General features: G+C 45.4%; 1 protein-coding gene across 2 annotated transcripts in view; it reads right to left on the reverse strand.

The window, feature by feature from the left end:
- Positions 1-428: 428 nt before the first annotated feature.
- LOC147122953 (uncharacterized) overlaps positions 429-25,500 on the reverse strand; it is an 84,299-nt gene continuing 59,227 nt past the window's right edge. The window contains exons 6-11 of one of the 2 annotated variants that reach the window (XM_085962692.1): positions 25,255-25,428; positions 7,075-7,164; positions 5,264-5,459; positions 4,097-4,183; positions 3,234-3,410; positions 429-882 (exon numbers count right to left, since the gene is read on the reverse strand). In XM_085962692.1, the coding sequence (XP_085818818.1) occupies positions 878-882; positions 3,234-3,410; positions 4,097-4,183; positions 5,264-5,459; positions 7,075-7,164; positions 25,255-25,428 (729 nt within the window). In that variant the 3' untranslated portion in view covers positions 429-877. The remainder of the gene's footprint in view (positions 883-3,233; positions 3,411-4,096; positions 4,184-5,263; positions 5,460-7,074; positions 7,165-25,254; positions 25,429-25,500) is intronic. The other variant, XM_085962684.1, reaches the window with a different exon arrangement.

Below are 25,500 nucleotides of genomic sequence, written 5' to 3' on the forward strand. Positions count from 1 at the left end.
AACTTTTTTTCAACTTTTCAACCAGGCGTAAGAATTGTAAGGGTTTTCTGCGGGCAGAAGGTCTCCAAAAAGCGGAACTATCCGCCCGCAGAGACCCTTCTCCAGGGCAGCCGGAGGATCTGTCAAGACCATTCTTGACAGATCGGAAATGCTAGTTTTCAGCGCATGCTCAGTGCATGCCTGAAACCGGCATTTCCGATGTCCCTACAGGTGGGTACACAGCACGTATTCACCCATAGGGATCGGAATATCTGAGCCTCAGTGTTTATGAGGTTTCTGTGGATCAGTGGGAGATACACTCTGTATTGCGGCAATTCCTTTGTATGGTTTTTAAAATAATTTTTGTCAAGAAAGCTTATTTAGCTCATTACTCTTGGAGGTGCAACATGTGGATGAGTTGTTTTATCAATGCAAATAAAACGATAATATTATTTTCAAAGGAAGTTTATTTTGTCCTATCCAACAATTATTTTGTCAGTCATTACTTGTTACATTTTTACATTGCATAATTATTTAAGATATATTGTTGATAATAAAGCATGCATTCTAAATTAAATATAAGAGCTACTCAACATTCAATAATAACTTTAAAACCTAGGTTGCCATATTTTAAATCTTTAACTACAAAAAATGTTGGGCTAAATGCCATCAACCACAGATCTTTCCCACACTAAATAATAGTAATTATAGTAAAAAGAGGTTTATTCCATGTTCTATGTCTGATATCCAAGCATTTCTAATTTAAAAGAAACTTTACCACAGTTAAATTGTGTTGAAATTAGTGCAAATCATTGACATAGTTGTTAGTCTGGTTTTGAACAGTAATAACATAGTAACTGTGTAGATATCTGTCCTTGAACAGGTTGATTTGACAGCTTTATTCTGGAAAATAAAAATGATAAATAAACTTACATTCACATTCTTCTACTGGCTTGTTTAATAAAAATCTGAGTCATTAAAAGCAGACTTTCCCAGCTCTTGGCATCTTTTGCCATTTAGGAGTGTTTCAAATTTTTACTCACAAACCATATAGGACAAGGGCAGCCCCAAAATCATCTTAAGCAACACTAACTACCCCTGCCAACCTTCCTCCCCTGCACACTTCACCCTTGCCTCAGATTCTAGATGTGAGGACCTCATGGCCTACATTTTTTTAATTGAGGCCTTCTGCTTGCTTGCCTCTCCAATCTGTCTTCTCTCTTATCCTCCACGCATTCAAACTCCTTCTCCCTTTCCTGACACTGCTTTCCTATTTCTTGGCCCTATGGTTGCTGACCTGGACATACCTCCCCATTTTGTAAGGTATTATTTCCAACACTTTTAAAGCTGTTGTCTAATGCCACACCCATTACTCTTCTATCAACACAATCTACCAACCTCTTCAACACTTGCCAGCACTCAGGTACCTCTGATGTTGATTCATTCAATTTTCCTGGCTTTTATTTCAGCCTGAGCACAGCGGTTTGCAATTTTCAGAAGAAAGCACAGGTCATAGAGTCATAACGGCACAGAAGGAGGCCATTTGGCCCATCAAGTCTGTGCCGGCTCTCTGCAGAGCAATCCAGTCAGTCCCATTCCCCAGCTCTATCCCCGTAGCCCTGCAAGTTTATTTCCCTCAAGTGCCCATCCAGTCGCCCCTTGAAAACATTGAGTGTCTCCGCTTCCACCACTTCCATCGGCAGCGAATTCCAGGTCATCACCACTCGCTGCGTAAAAAAGTTTTTCCTCACATCCCCCCTGTATCTCTTGCCCAAAACCTTAAATCTGTGTCCCCAAGTCCTTGTACCATCAACTAGTGGGAACAGCCTTTCCCCGTCTAGCCTATCCAAACCCGTCATAATCTTGTAGACCTTGATCAAATCACCCCTCAACCTCCTTTGCTCTAATGAAAACAAATTCAGCATCTCCACCCTGTCCTTGTAGCTAAGGTCCCCCATCCCCGGAACCATTCTGGTAAATCTCCTCCGCACCCTCTCAAGTGCCTTCACATCCTTCCTAAAGTGTGGTGACCAGAACTGGATGCAATACTCCAGTTGTGGCCTAACCAGCACTTTATAAAGGTTCAGCATAACTTCTCTACTTTTGTACTCAATACCTCTATTGATGAAGCCCAAGATCCCATATGCTTTGTTAACCACTCTCTCAATATGTCCTGCCACCTTCAGGGACCTATGCACATTAACTCCCAGGTCCCTCTGTCCCTGCACACTCTTTAAAACTGTGACATTAAGTGTATATTGCCTCTCCCTGTTCCTTCTGCCAAAATGCATCATTGCATACTTCTCTGTATTAAATTCCATCTGCCACTTGTCTGCCCATTCTGCTAGCCTTTCTATATCCTGTTGCAGTCGATTGGTATCATCATCACTGTTTGCCACACCCCCAGGTTGAGAAAAAAAAACCACCAAGAGCGTCACCATATACCTGTGGAATGTTGTCTTGCATGGTCCTATCTCATCCGCTCTAATGCTGAAATCCTCTCCTATGTCTTTCCTTGATCAATTAATCTAATACGATCCCACCTCCTCCCTTCATAAATTTCAACTAATCCAGAATTCTACAGCACGAGTGATTATTTTTTTTTGCATTTGAAGGGAATGGTTCTTCCAGGGCTTACAGTTGATAAGAGATTTATTTGCCTATTTGAGCAGCTTTGGTTAATACAAACTGAAGATTTCTTGTGATTTAGACTACCAAGAAAGCCAAATGTCCCAGCCATCGGAGTATGAGCATGCAGACTGAACAATATGGACTTTTCTAAAGGGAACCTTCTCTACAGAAAATTTTGATCGAGTCAAAAACCATTAGGTTTTCAGTCTGGCAGCCCCCCTCCCATCCTTATGATGAGAAGATCACTGATGAAGCAGCTTAAGATGGTTGGGTCAAGGACACTTCCCTGAGGAACATCTGCAGTGATGTCCTGGGCATGTTCTCATTCTTCAGTAGCTCTCCCAGATAAACTACAGCAGCCGCTGCTGCTATCGATATTAAGTCCATTTTTTGGGTATTCCTAATAATTACTTATCCCCCACCCCCTAATAATAGAGAAAAAGAAATTGTGCTAGTTAAAAATAATTGGTCAAAATATTTTAAATATAGAAAAGTCACTCCTAAGATTAAAAATGATATAAAATGTAATTCATAGTCCTTTATCCTGAAATCCTCTGCTTGTTCTTGTTAATACTGTCAAAGGAGCTTTCTTCAAATACAGCAAAACTAACCATAGTTCTTACCTTGTAGTCCTAAAGCGTTTATCATTTCTGTATAGGAGAATCTGTCGTCATGATTTTCATCAAACTGTTTAATTCCTTCTTCTGTTGGTGCCCATTGTCCAAGATTATTCACTAGGTCCTTATATGTCAGGTAGCCACGCCCAGCCCAGTCTGCTTCATAGAAGAAGGACTGGAGTGCTGTTAGAAGGCAAGGGTCAAGCATATTGATCAAAAATCTGTTCTTCATATTATGGAGTTATCAGATAATCTTACTTGCATTGTGCTACTACTTAAAAATAAAAGAGCAATAAAATAAAAATAGCAATACATAAACTGAAATGTATATACATGTATTGCAACGGTTAAATTTTACAAATAATTTCACTAGAAAACACTTGGCTTAAGCGAAATATACTGCAAAGGGCTGATTTCCTGAAATTGTGGCGAATGTGCTTATAATTTCCTGATATGTGCTGCTGGAGGCTGGAGCTTTTCGATGGGAAACTTTGGAATATGTTATAAATGCAGAATATCAATTCTTGGTGAGAGTTATTCTGAATTATTTGAAACTGTTGACCATTTTATTGGTATACTAGCAGATCTCCCGTGGTGTTGCTAATGGTGAGTCAGAACCAGGGGTGTTACGTAATGCACAATAACACATATTATGAGGCTCAATCATTTACGACGACTGCATATGTGAAATTCTGTTTTTATTGCACTCTGGGATTTTTATGGTATTCTGGGATTTATCGTAGTTGTCTGGGAAACAAATTATATTTACGCACAGGTTCTTGCTGTGGTTTGAGATATGGCACGAAGAAAGTGCTATGGTTCCTAAAGAGTTTATTCAAAACAGAATCAAATGTTAATATATTTCCCACCTTTCAGATTTGTTATTGAAGAAATCGAAATGACATTGCTGCCCGCAGATGTATGCATGGTGCCCCCTGTAGTTGATGTCTGGATATCTGGAAGCAAAGTAATAGATTTCCAGTACCAACAAAATGTAAACTTAAACTGCAACGGTCTGAACAATTAAATGTAAAACTAAGAAATATTTACCATATTGACATACAAACATATGAACAATGATGGACTGGTAAAGACCCTCTGGTCTATCGAGCCTGTCCCACACAATTGCGATACCTTGTGTATCCCAACTTATACACTCCACCCCACCTGAAACAATGCGATCTCCTGGGAGAGGTGAAAAAACAGATAAAAAACCCAGGCCAATTTGGGGAGAAAAAAATCTGGGAAATTCCTCTCCGACCCATCTAGGCAATCAAAACTAGTCCAGGAGATCACTCTGGTCCTGAATTCCCTGCAGAACCTGCCATCTGTAAGAGGTGAGCTCCACCCCAGTCAAAAATAGGTCCAGCTCTCACTTGAAGGAATGCAGCGATCAGCATCCACCGCATGAGACAGCAGCCTGTTCCAGAGGTCCCCTATTCTCTGGGAAAAGAACCACCTCCTGATATTGAACCTAGATCTGGCCTTATACAACTTAAATTTATGACCCCTGCTTCTTCCTAACCTATTTAATTGGAACAAACTGTCAACTGGAACACAATCTATTCCCTTCATTATCTTATAAACCTCAATCAAGTCACCCCTAAGTCTACACTTCTCTAAAGTGCAGAGTCCCAACTCTTTTAGCCTATCTTGATAACCAAGATGCTTTATACTGGGAATTAATCTAGTGGCCCTCCACTGCACCCTTTCCAAAGCCTCAATATCACCCACCATGTGAGGAGACCAAAACTGGACACAGTATTCCAATGAGGCCTGACCAAGGTCTCGTACAACCTAATGTTTAACTTTTCCTAATATAGAATGAAGCATTCCAAATTGGGTACTGAACTTGATGTGTAAATGTCATTTAAATCTTTTATATTACTCTGATTATTACCTGAAATACAGTTTTGATAATCTGACTATGAAGTACTTACAAAGTAGTTTACTGGTATATGGACAAATTCTACAATTCTGTCTATTATAATTCAGTTTCTAGATTATGCGTTAACAGTATCCATGAGTGGTTATACCTAGTTTTTCATCATCCTCATGGCTCATTAATGATGTGGCTTTGGTACTCTCCGTCTGCTGAGGGGAGTATGCGGTACTTTCAACTTGGAATTGGGCCATGGTTGCAGCGGGTTGGCTTGTGCGGTTCAATGGATCTTCTTGTTGATAAACCTCATCCCTCAGCTGGGCAATCTGTCGGTAATTGCTATTCAAATCCTACAAGAGATAACAAGGTGCTAAATGTTTGGAAACACAAGTGATCCAGTAATGGACTCAAGCTCCAGCAGCAATCTTGAGTTTGTATCAATTCACACAGCGGCACAAGAAGAATTTAAACAATTTTCAGCCTCACATGCCCGACAATGGTGTAGCATCACTGCTTTGGAAAATTCCTATGTGTGCCAGGACAGTCTTTACCAGTTACACTGCTCCCCTACATTAGCATATTTGCTCCTGCAGTGAGCAGGATGGAGGGAAATTTATGTGTGGGCTCTCCCAATCACCTGCCGTAACTTCAGCAGAAGGGCAGACAGACCCCTGCAGAAACTCATCCCCGTGATGTATTTATACAACAACAACAACTTATATTGATATAGCACCTTTAACGTAATATACATGGGTCAATGCTTGGATATATTATACTTACTCCAAGGGAAAAACAGGTTAATGCAGAGTAACAGTATCATTAGGGATTGTGGTGTGGAATGTTGTTAGCTCCGGGAAACAAAATTTATGGCTAAGTTTATGGATGGCAAGTAATTTCTAGAAACTTAATGTTGTTTACTTTAGCTTAGCTTGGTTGGATTCATTACTTTGAATTCATTCATTCCTACATTACAACAGTGACTACACTTCAAAAAGTACTTAATTGGCTGTAAACTCTAACCTTGTTATATCCATGTAGTTTCTATAATTGTTGACAATTCATTCTTGCTTACATTTCAAAGGACTCTTTCCACAGCCTTTAAAAGTTAAATGACTTTGTGATTCTGTCGAACTGAACAAGATGGTCACAGGGAAAATTTGGGAGATTTTTAACTTCATTTGTTTTTCTGTTATTTTAGAGATTAAAAAGACACTATCAATCCAAAACTAATGAAAATCTCTGATTAAATATCAGAACACAATTTCTTTCGCAATCTAGCAACATTTATTGGTTGAGTCCAATGGACCAGTGTATTTTTAGAGTGCTGCTGAAAAGTTGTCGCCTGTTTGGTAATCAAAACTTTACCCTCGGTTGTGCCTTGAGGATGGCCCCAAAAAAACAGCATGAAAACTCTTTAGCCAAGGAAGGAAATACTTGTCTTAGAGGGAGTACAATGAAAGTTCACCAGACTGATTCCTGAGATGGGGGTATTGTCCTATGAGGAGAGATTGCGGAGACTAGACCTATATTCCCTAGAATTTAGAAGAATGAGAGGCGATCTCATTGAAACATACAAAATTCTTACAGGGCTTGACAGGGTAGATGCAGGGAGGATGTTTCCCCTGGCCGGGGAGTCCAGAACCAGGGGTCACAGTCTCAGAATAAGGGGTCGGCCATTTAGGACTGAGATGAGGAGAAATTTCTTCACTCAGAGGGCGGTGCATCTTTGGAATTCTCTATTCCAGAGAGATGTGGAGGCTCTGTGGAGGCTCAATCGTTCAGTATATTCAAGACAGAGGTTGATCGATTTTTGGATATTAAGGGAATCAAGGGATATGGGGATAGTGCAGGAAAGTGGAGTTGAGGTAGAAGATCAACCATGATCTATTGAATGGCGGAGCAGGCTTGAAGGGCCAAATGGCCTACTCCTGCTCCTATTTCTTATGTTCTTAAAACATTACTAACCTGTTCCAGTTGACCTTGGTGAGATTTCAAATTTTCTGAGATATTATGCATTCTTTCCAGTGATTCTTCAAACTGGTCCAGTTCAGTGACCTAAAAAAACCCACATGCCACACCTTACTGCATCTGAAAGAAACTTTGCTACAGTTTTTTGAACATGTCATAGCAACTGCCTCACTTTCAGGTGTTCACAATGTTCTTTTACTTCGGCTTGCAATTTTATCCTGTTAAGTTGAAACCAACACCGTGAGACAATTTGGAAGTTTTCTGTATCAATGAGTGAGTAGAAGGTTCTGTGGAAATTGTCCGCTTACAACACTGTCATGACTAGAGACAAGTAGAGGGAGTGCACAGCCAGCCAGAGCTCAAAGCAGAGGTGGGCAGAAAGGATTAAAGATAGAAAACACCTGTATTCTATTTTATAGTTCCCATTACTGGAAAAGAAGGCAAATGAGTAGAAATTACTGTACATTATTGTATGAACACTTGATGCACTTGTATCAAATTCCTCACTCCACTATTTTAACAGGGGCTGTAATTGTCTTCTTTCATTTTGTCACAGTACATATGGGATTAAAAACCAGGATCACACACAGAAAATGGCTCTGCTTATACAATTGCCCCAACATGGATTATATGCCTGGCCAGGTACCCGATGGATAGGCCAAGCCATTTACTTTAAATACAAGCACCTTATGGAAAATTCTTCTTTGGCTGTCTCCAATCCAGCTTCTGTCCTTCTCACAGTGCTAAGATTGCCCTGGCCAAAGTCACAAATGACATCCTTTATGACTGTGACTGTAGTCTATTATTCCTCCTCATCTTTCCTGACCTCTGTGCAGCTCTCTGATCCAGTTGACCAAGCCATCCTCCTCCATCATCTCCCCTCCACTGTCAAAACTCTATGGACCTGCCCTTGCATGGTTCTATTCCAACCTGTCTAAACACAGCCAACCCATCTCCAGTAACAGCTTCTCCTCCTGCCCCTGCTCCATCACCTCTAGAGTTTCCCATGGATCTATCCTTGACCCCCACCTCTTCCTAATCTACTTACTACCCCTAGGTGACATCTTCTGCAAGTATGGACTCAACTTCCAGAAGTATGCTGATGACCCCTAGCTCTGCCTATCCACCACTTCTCTAAGCCTCATGACCACCATGTACTGTCAGATTGCCTGGTCCAACATCAAAGCCTGGATAAGTCACCACTTTCTCTAACCTGAACATGGATTTTCTGTTTGATCCCTGAGCTCACTACAAATTTCCCAAATATTGGGCAGGTAAAAGGTATACACTCTGGGTCATAGAGAGTGAGGGCTCATAGAGTCATAACGGCATAGAAGGAGGCCAATTGGCCCATCGAGTCCGTTCCGGCTTTCTGTAGAGCAATCAGTCAGTCCCATTCCCCTGCTCTATCCCCGTAGCCCTGCAAGTTTAATTCCCACAAGTGCCTGTCCAGTCTCCCCTTGAAAACATTGAGGCCTAAAAATTTGGTTGCTTTGCGCCTCCCGTTAGCGCCCTCTAGGGCGCTAATGGGGCGCAAAGCAACTAGCGCCCAGGCACGGTGCCGCCAACGCCTCCCACGAAATTCAGCGGGAGGTTAGCGGCGGCAGTAACCGCAGCACCCCGGCCGCGATCTTCGGTAGCGCCCCGACTTACCGCTGGACGCTAGTCCAACGGGGTCAGGGGGACCTAACTGCGGCCTGGATAGCGCTAATTAAAGGCGAGGTGCCGGGTGGCCATTTTTGTTGCTGGCCTCCTGACAGCACCTGCCCCCGTTGCCGTCCCCGGCCTCCTCTGAAGCCCCCCCCCCCCCGCAGACTGCTGGCTGTGCTCCATGAGCCCAGCACTTCTCTTGAGCGCCGGGCTCTTTTGCCGGCATTCCGATCCTTGGTGGCCCAGCTGGGCCCCGGGTCGCGCTGCGCAAGGCCCCTCCCCTTTAAGAAGTGGAGGAAGGCCTGCAAATCCGCGACGTGCTGCAGCGCCACACGATATTCACTCGCAGCGCCCCAAGAGTGAGGCGTGGTGCTTCCAGTAGCGCCCCGCTTCCCTCTTGGGGCGCTACCAATGAATTTCAGTCGCGGGGGTGCTAATTTTTTCGGTAGCGCCCCAGTGAAGTTAGCGCCCCAAAGGGGGCGCAACTCAATTTTTCCCCTAAATGTTTTGCTGGGTAATCAGGAGGTATCGCTGCAGAAATTCCAGGTGGAAGACTTTTCTTTTTGATTGTATGTGCATCATAAACTAATGCTTGATGGTTTGAAGGTGCGATTATTTTTATATCTCTCTTTCCTTTGATTGCAAATGTGATTTATTCCTGAGTATAGACTAGCCAAGGGGTACTGAGTTAGTTTGCAAGCAGGTCTACTTATCAAAAATGTCAGACAGCCTTGGGTCTGGAATCCATCATACCCTAAATTATTCATCCTTGATCACTGCACAAGGACAAACACAGTGAAAGCAGTAATGTATCTGTCATTGTATCTGATCCAAAGGTAACGCAGAAGCCAGCAAGGCATGTTGGTTTAAGAGTACACCGCTATAATGTAGGATATTAGTGTTCATAATGGTATAACCAGTAGTGTCTATCTCTTGTACACCTATCAAGAGTAATTTCCTTAATTACCACCACCTATAACTGTAGGTTAATTATCAGTTGCCAATCATTTGGGGGTGGAGGGAAAGCACTTTTAAAATGAGAGATTTAAAATGACAGAAGGTGTGTTAAACACAATGCACATGTTTTTGCCTAGTCATGAGAATCAACCTCCAAATCACTCCCTTTTTGTTTAAATCGTGCATGCCGCATGTAATTGATTCCAATCCTCGTGCATGATTCTTACGGTATTAGTATTCTAAATATACCGGACACAATGAAGAGAACTCATTAAATAATTTAAATGCTATTAGGATGGGGCTCTCATTTTAAAAAATGTTGTGTTATATTGTTGCAAAACGTATTTTTAAAAGAGATGCGACAGTGAACGCTGTTCGAGGGCAGTGACCTTGGTGTATTTCAGAGAAGCAGACTAATCCAGGCACCTGAACTGTGCCTTCAAAGTTGCAATAGTGGGCTCCCTGGTAACTCTGGTGGAAGAATGGATCTCCTAAGAGTTCTGCTGGTATTCTGGGAATCCGCATAGCTGTTATCAGCCATGGCTTTAGAGGGTATCCTTGCTCTCGCAGGATCCACCGAGACAATTACCTTTCTGGATGAAAGAGCAGTGGCAAGTCGACTGTGTTAATATGAAGGTATCATGGCAGCTACCATGTGAGCATTTATTTTCATAATATGGTGCTGCTGGTCACAAAGAAACTGGACAGTCAATGAGTGGAATCCTTTCCTGGGAATAGATGCCTCCTTGTATTTTGATGAATCCTGTCACTTGGTAAAATTGCACTACCCTGTCATGCTGACACCAGTTTTCCATTGGGAAGCTGATGATCTGCCTTGCACAAGTAAAGAATGTATCTGTGACTTCTCGTCTTGGATGAGCCATAATTTCTTCCTGTTAAACATTGGGAAGACAAAACCATTGTCTTTGGTCCCTACAAACAAACTCCCTACCCTAGCCACCAATTCCATCCCGCCATTGTCTCAGGCTGATCCAGATTATTTTTAATCTGTGTCCTACTTGATCCCGAGTTGAGTTTCCAACCCCGTATCTTCTCTATCGAAAATGCAGCCTACTTCCATCTCTGTAACATCATCCACTTCTATCCATGCCTCATGCCTTTGTCAGCTCCTGACTCGACTATTCCAATGGCTTTCTGGCCAACCTCCCATCCTCCATAAACTTCAGCTCATCCAAAACTCTGCTGCCTTATCTATTCTGCACTACATTCCTCTCACCTATCACCCCTGTCCTTGGCTCTCAGTTCCCCAATGCCTCATAATTAAAATTCTCATTCTCGTGTTTAAATCACTTCATGACCTTGCTCTTACCCGTCTCTTTAACCTTCTCCAGCCCTTCAATCACCCCGCCCCGCCACACCACACAAACTTTCCATTCCTCCGACTCTGACCTTTTGTGCATCCCCTCTCCCTTTGCCCCACCATGTGTGGCCTTGCCTTCAGCCATCTAAGTCCTATGCTCTGGCATTCTCTCCCTAATCCCCACTGCCTCCCTTTTCTTTAAAACCCCCCTTTTCAACCAAGCTTTTGGTCACCTCCTTCTTTGGCTCAGAATCCATCTTTTTCTGATTATATCTCTGTGAAGCACCTTGTATGTTAAAGGTGCTATATAAATGGAAGTTGTTATGTTGCCTTGCTTTAAGCATCTGTGTACAGTCAATGCAGAAATGTTACTGATGTCCCTAGAGGTAGCCTGGAAGCATAAAAATTAGGGTGGTGGTGACTTTGATAGACAATGCCATTGGAGTCTACAACAGGCATGGGCTGCAGGTCAGGTGCCAACATATGGTATAGCTCATTGATGGTTTCACTTGTGAAGTTCAGGTTCCACATGCACTGCTTCTGGGTCAGATGGAGGTTGAGCATTTAATCTGTATATTATAGAGTGAGAGTATCGGCAACTTGGTGCTAAACACCTCCTGTGGTGCCTGATCCTGTCTGTTCCTCATCCTCTTCCTCCAAAAAGCAAAGATTGAGGTATTGCTAATAAAAATCCCATAGTTTACTCTGTAGAATGGGTGAGGTGGAAGCCCTGCAGCATGCAGCAAAAAGGTAGATGCTGATGCAATAGTCAGTAGTAAACCAAAAAAAAAGTTGTAGAATAAGGATTTCACACCACCTTCAGAATTACCTGCCATGACCCTTTAGAATACAGTGAACCTGTAAATTAGGAACACCTAAGGGACTTGCCTCAGGTGTCTTTTGTTTGCAGGTGTCCTTATTTTCAAAATGGTTATTGCATGTATAGTAATCCGGATGAGCCAAATATCCCAGGATTGGCTGTATCTCCTGCAGCGTTCCTTCTTTTTATCTCCCACCTGGGATTGTGCCTAATTCTGGAGCCCTGCCTGCAGGATGTGATTTCAGTTCATTTTCTGTTCGATATGTTTCCCAGTTCGCTGCCATCTGGGGTCCTTTTCCATTGAGGGAGGGATGTCCTGATCCTGGGAGCTGCCAGGTTGACAGCCAACACAGGGTGCGGTGGCTGCTGTCGGACCAGAGTGCCTGGGAGAACCCAGCCAAACTGGGTGGGGGGGGGGGGGGCGCGGATTAATGTCCTCCAGACCCCCTCCCTCCGTGTGCTGCAGCTGCTAATGTTTGACGTGCTGGGGGTTGGGTAGGGGGCTGTTAACAGCTGATCAGTACCTGACGTACTGCTGGAGTGAGATGTGATCCTCCAATCGCTACTTTATTTTTTCCCGCTCTCTCCCGCCACTTGCCCGGTTTCAGTTGGTTTTTGAGTGCTCAGTTTGCGCAAGGTGCCCGCTGCTCGCAGTCTGACCGGAGCTTCCCTCCTGCGTGGTCACTTTCACACTCTGCATCCCCGCTCCTTTGCTTTGCACTTAATACCGTTTTAAATTAAAAATACCTGATAATATTTGACAGGAATGAAAAAGAAATGGACTCCACCAGCTGAAGTCGGATAACGCGCTGCTCAACAGACTGAAGTTTGAAGGACTGCCCGGTTAGGGTTGTCAACTCTGGTTGGAAGCATTCCTAGAGGTTTGATCACATGATGTTCTGATCACCTGACATCTGATCACATGACTATTACAAATATTACTGCATTTACCTTATAACGGTTGGGTCCCCTGTAGGTGACTAATTTTGCTGATGGTTTCACGCCAGCAGCTGCTGTGTGAGAAGTTCCAAGAACCAGGAGGCCACATGTGAGCAGGCGAAGAGGGGAAAATGAGAAATGACAGCACAGGAGGATGACATCCACCTGCAGTACTGGCGCTCTCTCCTGTAACCTCCAGATCCTTTTATATTCCTCCTTTTCGGATATTTATCCGCTTCCCTTTCATATTAAATATTAGTCTCTACCTCAATAGCCACATGAGGTGAAGGAACCCATGGTCTAATAGCCCTCAGTTTAAGAACCTTCTTCCTCCCTTCCCCCTTGTTTCTTCCACTTTACTGGCTGTTCTTCTTTCAGTGCTGCACCCACTTCATGCTATTGCTGCTGCTCCTGGCTCGGAAGAGAATGATGGTGTCCCGCCCTCCCCCCCCACCCCCCGCACTTGAGCCCCAATCTCCTGACTCCGAGTCCCCTTCTCCTCCCTTTCTCCTTCGCTCCCCGAGGCCACATTCCCCAGTCTCCATCTTTTCCCCCCCAATTTCAGAGACCTCCTCCGAATGTTGAGACCCCCCCCCCAAATTTCAGAGGCTCTCCCCTGAATGCTGAGACCACCCCATATAAGACCCTGTTCTGAATGTCAGCACCCATGATTCCTGACTCTCCAGCCTCCTCCCAACTGCGCTCCGCATGGTTGCGGCTCTCTGAGGCGGTGATCGGGTGATGTCACGGAGCCATGGGGGTGGGCTGGGGGTCGGGGGGGGTGGGGTGGACATGGGGGAAACACTGCGGCAGGAAATTTAATCCAGTGATCACCACATAAATAATCTCAAGACCCTCCTCTTATCCCTGGAACAGAGCTGTGCAATCATTTAATCCCAGAGTTAGAGCGGTTTCTCTGCGGTAAGGAAATCTCCATTACTCAAAAGCCGTTTTTCACCCATTGCCGCCTCGCACTTACCTACGTGTCCGGTGTTTTCAGTTGCAAACAGACTTGGTGATTTGAGGGCTGTCCATACTTCGGAATTTGCGAGTGTCCGTGGTTTCAAGGGGCAGTTTGTATCTATTATAATGCAAGTTATTTGGGACTGTCAATAAGTGCCTGTTTTTTGCAGGTGTCTGTTTTTTGGGGGTGTCCATTGTACAGGTTTTACTGTACCTCATTCTTTTCAGTAGTGTCCAGCAACACTGGATGCCTGTTTTATGTAGCTATTAGTTACGTCCATTGGAAATAAGGCAGTAATGATGGAAAGTGGGACCCTATGGCATCACCACAACATTACTGCCTCATTTAAACACCCCTGCCTATATTTGGGCGAGAGCTTCCAGCCAAAGGGGGAGGAGTTTTGGTTGGGAGACTCGGAAGTCCTTTTTTTCTTTAAACAGGATCCCCACCCGGAAGCCAGCCTAATTGACCGGCTCGGCTCCCTGTTGGGTGGGGAACACTCTGAAGGAGGCCGTAGCCGCAGGAGCAGGTAGGGAACGTTAGTGTTAGTATTAACATGGCAGGGGGTGGTGGTGTGGTCAGATCCCAGGGAGGTGGTCCGATCCCCGATCTCGTGGGGGGTCTCTGGATGGTGGGTCTGATGGTGGGGTTGGGGGGGGGGGGGGGATCCGATGATAAGGAAGAAGGTAAGCTTAGTGGGGCTGGGGAGAAACACTCCTGCTCCTCCTGGCCCTCAAGCTGAGCTGTAAAGGCACTTACCTTCTCCATGAAGCAGTCCTCGGCTCCATTCATCTATTGGGTTTCCCGAGGCCTGGGAAAACTGGCCAGCCAGGGCTAAACCTGGAAGACAAGTTAAATCTGAGGCATGCAGCCTTATAATATTAAAAGGCAAACCCGCCTCCTGGGAGTGAGTTGGTTTCCCGCCCCCCTGTCCCAACTCTGTTAAAACCCAGAAATGTGCGGGTTGGGGTTGGATTTGAGATTTAAAAAATGTTTACATCTCACCTGACTCCAACCCACCTGTTTTTGGGGGTTAAAATTCGCCCCCAAGTTGGGTGCAAAAATAGGCAGGAATCCCACATAATGGGCCCTGACCTCATTTTCTACCCCAGCCACAACAGTACAATTTAAAATAGGGAAGTAAACGAGGGGACAATCAGCCCCAAGTGACAATAGGTGGGAGCAGATTTTGGCAAGAAAGTGAGCAGGGGAATTAAGAGGACCAATGATAATTAGATATTGATAAATTGTGTGAGATATAATAGTATGGATGACTTCTGTTGGCCCAGAAATTCGGGTCGGGGGCTTCCCGCGGGTGCAAGCCCCCGATCTGCACTTACCTTGCGCGCCGGCCGTTGAGCTGTGGGACCCCGTGGAATTCCGATCCGGGGCCTGGTCCAGCTGCCGGCGCACTGTGCTTGCGTATCCCAGGGGCGCAGTTAGTTCGATATGTCCCCTGGGATCACGTGGGCCATGGGCAGCCAATCGGAGCAGGGAATGCTCCATTCATAAGTCTGACAGGAAGTGCTGTCAAGACTTATAAATACTACGGCCCCAAAATAGCACTAAACCTTCAAATAAATGTTAAAAAAAATCACATTTTTTAAATAAACTATAAATTACATGAAATAACTATTTTAAACAATAATTTACATTTTTGAAAAAAATAATTTTATATTTAACGGGGCTAAAAATAAACGTACCTTGCTTTAAAGTATTTAAAAATAATGGGCCAGAAATTCGTGAACGGGGCTTGCCGCGCGTGCAAGGTCCCGATTTGCACTTACCCGACGCGCCTGCCGATCACCTCCAGGGACGCCTGGAATTCCATTTTGAATCTGAAGAATCCCGGGCAGCGTTTGACGTCACGCCGCCCAGGAGTGCAGCCAGCGCGAAGCCTGGAGCGCGCTGTGCAACTGAGACACGCCCCTTGAGGTCTCAGTTTAACAGGACACGCCCCCAATGTTTCTGACAAGCTGCTAAGCATTTTTACATGCAAAGCAGCAGTTTAAATAGGTTTTTGGAAGTTTTTTGAAGCTTTTGGTAACTTTTATAAACTTTTAAAAACGTTTACATTATTTTGAAGAATCTGAAGTAGTTTTAAACAGAATTAAAGCAATTTAAAGACTTTTAAAAGCCCTAAAAGATTTTTTTAAATTCCATTTATTTATTTAGCAATGTCGTCGTCATACGTCTCTTCACACTGTTCCCTTTGGGGAACTGTATGAAGTGGTGGAAGGATTTATGGCCATGATTAACGCTCATTCCGTGACCGTAACCATCTTTGAACCAGCCATTAGGGTGGTTAGTCCTATGGCGGGAGGGTTTTACAGGCTCCCACAAGCTATACAAGGAGGGGGGGCCACCCACACCCACGGACGCAAATATCCCACTGGATGTCAACCCAGAATTTAGAGCCGGAGCTCCGACTCCACTTGCCGGGACTGTCTGGAGCGGGGTTCGAAACCCTACCCTGATCTGGCCCAGCGGCGGGGATCCTACCGCTATGCCAAAGGCCCAATCCGATTAGCAACGTGAAATGGCTGGAATGAGCACAATTCACGGCATTAAAAGAACTCACAATTGAACTGATGATGACCTCAGCAATCTCCTCAAGGAGGTGGAGGCGCAGCGCCTGCTCATCATTGGTAATGAGAAGTCAAAGGCGCCGCAAAAAGGGCAGATGATAGCTTGGTCTTTCAAGTGGCAGCATAGGGCTCCAGTCACGGGGAGGGAAAAGGCGCAGGAAACTTATGGGTGTCACCTTTTGTGCGGAGTGGGCCTTTTGCGTAGCAGTAAGCATCCCCGCCGCTGGGCCAGAAGGAGTAGGGTTTCGAACCCCACTCCAGACAGTCCCGGCAAGTGGAGTCGGAGCTCCAACTATAAATTCTGGGTGGACATCCAGCGGGATACTTGCGTCCGTGGGTGTGGGTGGCCCCCCCCCCTCAGATGGGTTGTGGGAGCCCGTAAAACCCTCACGCCATAGGACTAACCACCCTAATGGCTGGTCCAAAGATGGTTACGGTCACGGAATGAGCGTTAATCACGGCCATAAATCCTTCCACCACTTCATACAGTTCCCGAAAGGGAACAGTGTGAGGATACGTACGACGATGACCTCTTGCGCAATGCACCTCCTTGGACCCTCAGTCGCAGATGCGAGGGGGCAAATCGTGCAATTGTTAAATTTTTCATTTTATTGACATGTAAAATGTTGGCCCAGTAATTCCCTTCCAAATGCGCGAGTATGGTCGGGGTACTTACACGTCTGGCCGGAGGAAATGCCGGTTTTCAGCATGCACAGTGCATGTGGGGAAAACCGGCATTTCCTGTCCTCTGAACGAAGGGGCTCAGAGGCAGAACGCGTGTGACTGCACAGGCAGCGCGTGCGCAGTAAAATTCGCCGCTTTCATTCATGCTTTCAGTGAGGTCAAGTCCTTACAACTTACACATGAAAAAAGCATGGGTACAGTTGCTCCAGAGGCTGCGGAGGAAGATATTTCTTATCGTGGAGCTTCTGAAAGTATGTATGTCTGTATATATTCCTTTGCGTGTTATGTATATATTCCTTTACTTATGTGTATGAATGTATTATTTAATTATGACTTTCAGAGAAAGTAACTTATTGGAAAATCATAATTAAAAACATACATTCATACACATATGTAAAGGAATATAAAACATACATACATATACGTAAAGGAATATATGCGGACATACATACATAATTACTTATTACTGATGAAAAGTTTCTTTCTTAAAAGTGCTGGAAATGTTACATTACTCATTTTAGAACACTCATTTTCACATTCAATTCACACAGCCACAATTGCTCCTTCTACCTACCGTTCTGAAAACTCGTTTAAAAAAAAAATTTAAACTTTAAAACTTACTTAAAATTTCTTAAAATAACTTCCTTCCCTTTCCCAAACAAAAATATTGCCTTTCAGAAGCTCCACGATAAAATATATCTTCCTCCGAAGCCTTGGAACAACTTTACACATGCTTTTTTCAAGTGTAACTTGTAAGGACTTACCCTCACTGAATCCATGAATGAAATCGACGAAGTTCACTGCGCAAGCGCTGCCTGTGCAGTCGCACGCGCTGTGCCTATGAACCCCTTCATTCCGAGGTCTGGAAATGCCGGCGTTCCCCGCATGCGCTCTGCATGCTGAACGCCGGCATTTCCAACGGCCAGATGCGTGAGTACCCAGACCGTACTCACGCATTTGGTTACGAATTTCTGGCCCAATAAACCTGTGGAAAAAATGTTTTAATTTTCATTAATTCACCACTTACCTTGTAAAAAGCAGGCCTTGCGACTGCTTTTTATACGTCTAACTTCTGCAGGCTTACCCTCCCGGGAAAACCTGTAAAAAAAACGAAGTTTGATGCGCACGCGCAGCCTCCCCCGCGCACGCGTTCGACCTCGGAACCCCTTCTTTCAGAGGAACGGAAGTGCCGGTTTCCCGCGCATGCGCAGTGCATGCAGGAAACCGGCACTTCCATCGGGCCTACGGGCGAGTACCCCGTGCGTACTCACCCGTGGAGACCCGAATTTCTGGGCCATTATAACTTCTACTCATGAATACGAATGTATTGAACTTCTTTGCTCCACATTACAAGCATCAAAATATAGGCCTGATATGCTGCATTAGTTACTTTGTACCCTTTACTGGAAGCAGCAGAAAGTAGCTCAGAAGGTCACTGCATGTCCTATGTATTTTAAATGAACAATATTTATGGTAAAAACAGCTAGAACTTAAGACAATAAGCAGGTATAACAAGTGTAGTGTATGTAACTGTTCTACCTTTAAGAGAACTATTGTATGTAACCGTCCACCTTTAAGAGAACTATTTTAGGTGTGGCTCTACTTTATCTTGGCTGCTGTATACTGTAATACCGACGGTGACCACACCGGTATATAAGTGCTGTGTCAGGATTTATTGGGCAGATTCGCCCTGACCTTCGAATAGTAAAGTCCTGTTAAAGTTACTCTTGTAGTCTGTGTATTAATTCGCCATAATACCTACAGACTTTACAGTGGCGACGAGTTCGATCTTACCCTGCGGCAACAATACTTCCGAAGCAGTTAACGAGCGTCGAGAAGAGGCACCCGCCCTCGTCGTTCTGCTGAGAGAAAACTCGAGTCTGCAGAGCAAGAAGGAAGAATTCAGACACGAAGCCTTCCATCAGCAACAGGCACTGATTGTCCCTTCTGCCACGGTGGTGAGTGAGCCGATCAGCACGAGAAGCAAGTCGGCCACGGTGACTGTGAGTAAAGGGAAAATAAAAAAATAAACGGAGGATAAGGGCGGTGAACTCGACCACGGTCGGGGGAAAGGAGCCGGACAAAAGTCGGGCCCAGAGGCGCTGAGACTGGGGCAGCGTGGAGCACGGAAGCCGCGGTACAAGCGGGCTGGGAGACGCAACGGCGTCGTGAGACAGCTAGACCGCGACCGGCGAAAAAGGCCGGGCAGCGACCGAGGCCACGAAGCGCTGCGACCGGGATCGTAAGGCGCGGGAAGATATAAAAATAAATAAATCGCGGAGAACTCAGCCGCAGCCGGGGAGGAAAGCACCGGACTGCGAGAGGGCTGGGAGGCGCGATTGGAAGCCGCTGAGGGAGAGACAGAGCCCGAGCGAGGGAGACTGAGCGAGATCCAGCCCGGCGGCTGAAACTGTTCGCCGTCAACGGGTTGTACCCAGCGCCGGTTGCCCTGCCGAGAAAAGGGAACAAGGAACGCACTGAAGCCGACGCGCAGGCTGCGAACCCCGAAAGCCAGCGGTCGTCGCCCGAGGGAAAAGCTTACCCCTCCCGCCAGGGGAAGAAACGCGGGAAGCCGCCAGTAGGCGGGGAAGAAGACAGAAGCGGGAAACCGCCATTTTGAAAGTGGGCGGGGAACGAAGACAAGCGCGGGAAACCGCCATTTTGGAAAAAAAAAAGTTAAAGAAATATTTCATTGTTGTTTCTCAGGAAGAGGGTGAAGATGCCTAAGCATAGTAACATCAACGGTTTCGATTCCGATGTGGAAGATTGGGCCACGTATGTAGAACGCATCGAGATATATTGTAAGGTCAATAAGATAGCAAATTATGACAAAGCTCTAACCTTACTAAACACAATGGGTGCGAAGACATACGGGTTATTGAAGCATCTTCTATCACCAGCTAAACCGGCGGATCAGTCTTTCGCTTATATTGTTGCTGTCGTGAAGGATCATTTGAACCCCGCACCGCTGATGTTAGCGGAACGATCTAAATTTTACGTGAGAACGCAACTAAAAGAGGAAAGCAACGCAGAGTACCTGGTTGAACTGCGTAGACTAGCAAAATACTGCCAGTTTGGGGTAAATCTGTCAGAGGCACTGAGAGACAAGTTCGTGTGCGGAATGTCGAAGGAAGGAATACAAAAACGACTGCTCGAAGAGAACGATCTTACACTTGAGAAGGCTGTCCTTATTGCAGCATCGCACGAAGCCGCAGCGAGAGGCACGGCGGAAATGCAGCGGAAGACAGCGGTACTCAGTATGGATCAAATGACTTCGGGTACAACGAAATGTTATCATTGTGGGAAGACAACACACGATCAGAACCAATGCTGGTTTAAAAACCAGGAATGTAGGAAATGTGGCAAGCCTGGTCACATAGCTAAAGTATGCCGGTCAGGAAAGAAGACCAGCAATAATAAGTCACCGCAGAAGAAGTACAGAAAGGTACATAAGGTGACTGGGAAGAGTACAGATGAACAGAATTCGGATTCAGACTCCAACAGCAAGGAACTGGGTAGTCTGAGGATTCACAATGTGAGTAAAGAAGCTGACCAACAAACTATCTGGGTCACACTACAGATTGCAAAAGTCCAAGTGAAAATGGAAGTGGACACCGGATCGGCGTTGACGGTCATGAATAAGCAAGATTACAAAAAGTTGTTCAAACATATTCCCCTACGGGATACGGAGATAGTATTGCAGACATACACGGGGCATAAAGTATACCCCATCGGAAAGATAAAAGTCAAGGTGAGACACAAGGGCAAAGATCACCGAGGAATGGACATGTATGTGCTACCCGAGGGAGGTCCACCACTTCTGGGACAGGAGTGGATCAGGAAAATAAAGATAGACTGGCACTCACTAAACACAATGACGGTAGATTCCGGAAAGGAAGATGTCAAACCTGAACGGTTGTCCAGAATATTGGACGAAGCTAAAGAGGTATTTCAGCAAGGACTGGGAACACTGAGAGGAATTAAGGCAAAAATCAAGATTGCAGAACATGCAAGCCCAAAATTTTTCAAAGCCAGATCGGTACCTTACGCGATACGACCTGCTGTGGAGGCAGAACTGGAAGAGCTTGAACGTTCAGGGGTACTGTCTAAGGTGGACTGGAGTGAGTGGGCCACGCCCATTGTTCCCGTCATGAAGTCTTCATCAAGTAACAAGCCAGGGGGACCGGGAAAGGTCCGCATCTGCGGAGACTTCAAGATCACAGTTAATCCGGTGCTTCACACGGTACAATACCCGCTTCCGCGGATTGAGGATATCTTTGCTTCATTGTCTGGCGGGAAACACTTCACCAAGATAGACCTGGCACAAGCATACTTACAAATGGAAGTCGAGGAAGAGTCGCGCCAGTATCTCACAATCAACACACGCAGAGGCTTGTATCGTTATAATAGACTGGTTTTTGGAGTAGCTTCGGCTCCAGCAATTTGGCAGAGGGCCATGGAGCAGGTCTTACAGGGGATTCCAAGCACTCAGTGTTACTTGGATGATATCCTGATTACAGGAGAGGACGAGGAGGAACACCTTGCAAATTTGAAACTGGTGCTCACCAGGTTGAAGGAATATGGCCTTCGAGTTAATCGCCAGAAATGTGAGTTCTTCCAGAAACGGATCTCGTACTGCGGTCATGTCATTGACCAAGAGGGGCTGCACAAGTCACCTGACAAGATAGAAGCTGTCGTGAAGGCCCCCGCTCCGGAAAATGTATCACAGTTGAGATCGTTTCTGGGGTTGATTAATTATTACCACAAGTTTCTGCCAAATCTATCCACGGTGCTGCATCCGCTGAATGCTCTGTTGCGGAAAGAAGTACCATGGAAGTGGAGCGAGGACTGTAAGAAGGCCTTTCGCAGAAGCAAGGCGTTGATTACCTCTGAGGAAGTGTTGGCTCATTTCAACCCAACGTTACCTCTTCGTCTAGCTTGTGATGCTTCCCCTTATGGAATTGGAGCAGTACTTTCACACAAGTTACCAAATGGCTCGGAAAGGCCAGTCGCATTTGCGTCCCGATCATTGACCTCCGCTGAGCGAAATTATGCTCAGATAGATAGGGAGGCCCTCAGCCTTGTGTGGGGAGTAAAGAAATTCAATCATTACCTGCAGGGCAAGAAGTTCACATTACTGACAGACCACCAGCCGTTGGTGTCCAAATTCAACCCTAACAAGGCCGTTTCCACTATGACAGCGCAAAGGCTACAGAGGTGGTCCGTGTTACTTGGGGCACACCAATATGACATCGAATACAAAAGGTCCAAACAGCATGGAAATGCTGATGGGTTATCGCGCCTACCATTGCCAGTAGTTGAAGAGGCGGCTACAGGGGACCCGGTAGAGATGTTCCACTCATCCATAGTGGAATGTCTACCAGTAACAAATTCGATGATTGAAAATGAAACAAGAAATGATCCGACTCTCTCACGAGTCTACGATTTAACGGTGGAGGGATGGCCAGCACATGGCGAACCAACGCTGCCCGCATTTTCGCAAAGAAAAGAACAGCTGTCAGTGTGCCGAGGAACCTTGATGTGTGGATCTAGAGTGGTGATTCCACCCAAACTTCTGCATAAGGTGCTAAAGGAGCTTCACGAGGGGCATCTGGGTGGAGTGAAAATGAAGAACCTAGCAAGAGCGTTTGTGTGGTGGCCAGGTATTGATGGAGACATCGAAGAAATAACCAAGAGCTGTCTAGGATGCCAGAAGGTCCAAAACGCGCCACCACAAGCTCCTCTGCATCCATGGGAGTGGCCCTCATCTCCTTGGCAAAGGGTACACGTCGACTTTGCTGGTCCATTTATGGACTCAATGTTTCTAATCGCGGTGGATGCACACTCCAAGTGGCCGGAGGTAATAAAGATGTCCTCCACCACCACGGAAAAAACCATCACAGTATTACGGACCATATTTGCTAGGAATGGCCTGCCGGAACAGATCTGTTCTGATAATGGACCGCAATTTGTGTCCGAAGAATTCAGGAAGTTCTTAAAAAGGAATGGGGTCAAGCACTACACGTCAGCCCCATACCATCCCGCCACCAATGGATTAGCTGAAAGGTTTGTCCAGACCTTCAAGAAGGCCATAAAGGCCATGGGTAATGAAGACATCAACCTACAACATAAGGTAGATAACTTCTTGTTGGCGTACAGGAATGCAACACATGTGGTCACAAACCAAACTCCCGCCATGATGTTTTTCAATAGAAGACTAAGATGCCGGCTGGATTTGATTAAGCCAAACGTCAGAAGGGACGTAGAGAACCGGCAATTTCAGGGCATGAATGAAAGGCCAACTAGATCCTTTCAGATAGGTCAACAAGTTTTGGCCCGGGACTACTGTATCGAGAAATGGCAGCCTGGAACTATTGGGAAAAGGCTAGGGCCGCTGATGTATACCGTGGACATTGGTGACAGCATCATAAGGTGACATGTTGACCAGATCATAGGGTCATCCACAAAGGACCAACCTACTCCACAACCTTACACGGCTAATGTTGAAGCAGAGATACCCAGAGCACCTACCTCCGATCTGGTAATACTAGAATCAGATGAACCTGACACTGTCCTTCAAGCCGAATCGACCTTGCCAGAAGAACCTACTACCCCGCCGAAAACTACTACACCACCGAGGCGTTATCCGGACAGAGTCAGGAAGCCTCCAGAGAGACTGAATCTGTGAACTGTTTTGCATAAGTTGTATATATGTTATGATGTTATGTTAATGGGGAATAAGTATGTTGTAAGCTAAAAAGGGAGGATTGTAGTGTATGTAACTGTTCTACCTTTAAGAGAACTATTGTATGTAACCGTCCACCTTTAAGAGAACTATTTTAGGTGTGGCACTACTTTATCTTGGCTGCTGTATACTGTAATACCGACGGTGACCACACCGGTATATAAGTGCTGTGTCAGGATTTATTGGGCAGATTCGCCCTGACCTTCGAATAGTAAAGTCCTGTTAAAGTTACTCTTGTAGTCTGTGTATTAATTCGCCATAATACCTACAGACTTTACAACAAGAGCTAAACAATAGACACTACGGGCAGGATTTTAACTCAGGAGTCGGGTAGGAGGCGGGACGACAACTTTCGGGGTTGTTGTCCCACCTCCATCGAGATGTGGCCAATCCACGCAATTTTAACTTGATTGAACTTGTTGAGCCCGCCCAGTGGGCTCAGCAGGCCAATTAAGGGCCACCCGGCAACAGGTGACGACACAGACTGAAATTTCATCTGTCAAGAGGTTTTGACAGATGAAATATCAGTGTTTCACAGCTGTTTGAAGCTGTCAAACACTGACAATCTTACCTCTAACCTGAGTCCTTCTCCACAAACTCAGTTAGAAATCTCTCCTGCACAGAAAACTGAAGGCTGTCACTTTTGACAGTTCGTGGCCATTCTGCTTTCCGTGCCGGTGAGATGAGGGACTCTTGAGACCTAAAGGAAGGAAGGCTGAAAAGATAAGAAAAGGTAATTTAAACTTCTTTAATCACTTTAGACACACCAAACACACTTACCTTTGCACTCATGCACACATCACTCACCTGAACACCGATCTCGACCCCTCCAAGTCCTTCAACACGACGGCCCGCCTCCTCTAACTTGGCGTGGTTTGGAGCCGTCGGGAATCCCACACTTCAACCTTAAAAATAGGGATTAGGCTAAAAACTGCCTGTTAACAGGCAGTTAATTGGTACTAATCCCTTCCCGCCTCAGGTAGGCGGGTCCCAGTGCGGGGCGGGTACCCGCCTCCTTTGAAATTGGCATGGAGGCGGGTTTGGGTGCGGGATGGGGTCGGAACCCCTGATTTCGGGATTTTAACTCCCCCCGCCCCACGCCTCCAATCCCGACTCCACGGCCCAATGAAAATCCTGCCCTACCACTTAGACAAAAGATACAATCAAAAATGGAACTGATTAGAATGTAACCAATTATAAAAGATTAGGTTGGCTCATAGAATGATACAGCACAGAAGGCGGCCACTTAGCACATCATGCCTGTGTCAGCTCTTTGAAAGAGCTATCCTATTTGTCTCACTCCCCTGCTCTTTCCTGCTGCCTGCTCCTCTCTTCCTTAATCTACCTTTCTGTTCATCTACTGTTCAATCTACTATCTGTAGAGCAGCTTATTTGATCCCATTAATCAACTGTTGGGATATTCTGATGCAGCGCTGCAGGTAAACTATAAAAATACAAGGATATCGTCAGCATCATCTAAACAAATGATTAAGAAATGTGATACTAAACCTGTGTGTTTGTCAGCTCTGTAAGAGAATGCAGACTTGTTTCCATGGATCTGAACTTGTGAGTGAGATCAAATGTTAAGTTGCGAAGCTCATGCATTTCATCCTTTATTCCCATGGAACTGGAGACAGTAGACTCATTCAGTTTGCGCATAAATTTGTACAGTTTGGACAAGTCCTGAAGAAAGTAGAAAAATGTCAGTGTTCTTTAGTTTCCCTCTGGTATCAAGCAAAAGATTTTGAGGTAAAA

Source organism: Somniosus microcephalus, chromosome 2 (assembly GCF_052327205.1).
Source record: "Somniosus microcephalus isolate GS21.2 chromosome 2, FLI_Smic_1.0, whole genome shotgun sequence".
NCBI lineage: Eukaryota > Metazoa > Chordata > Chondrichthyes > Squaliformes > Somniosidae > Somniosus > Somniosus microcephalus.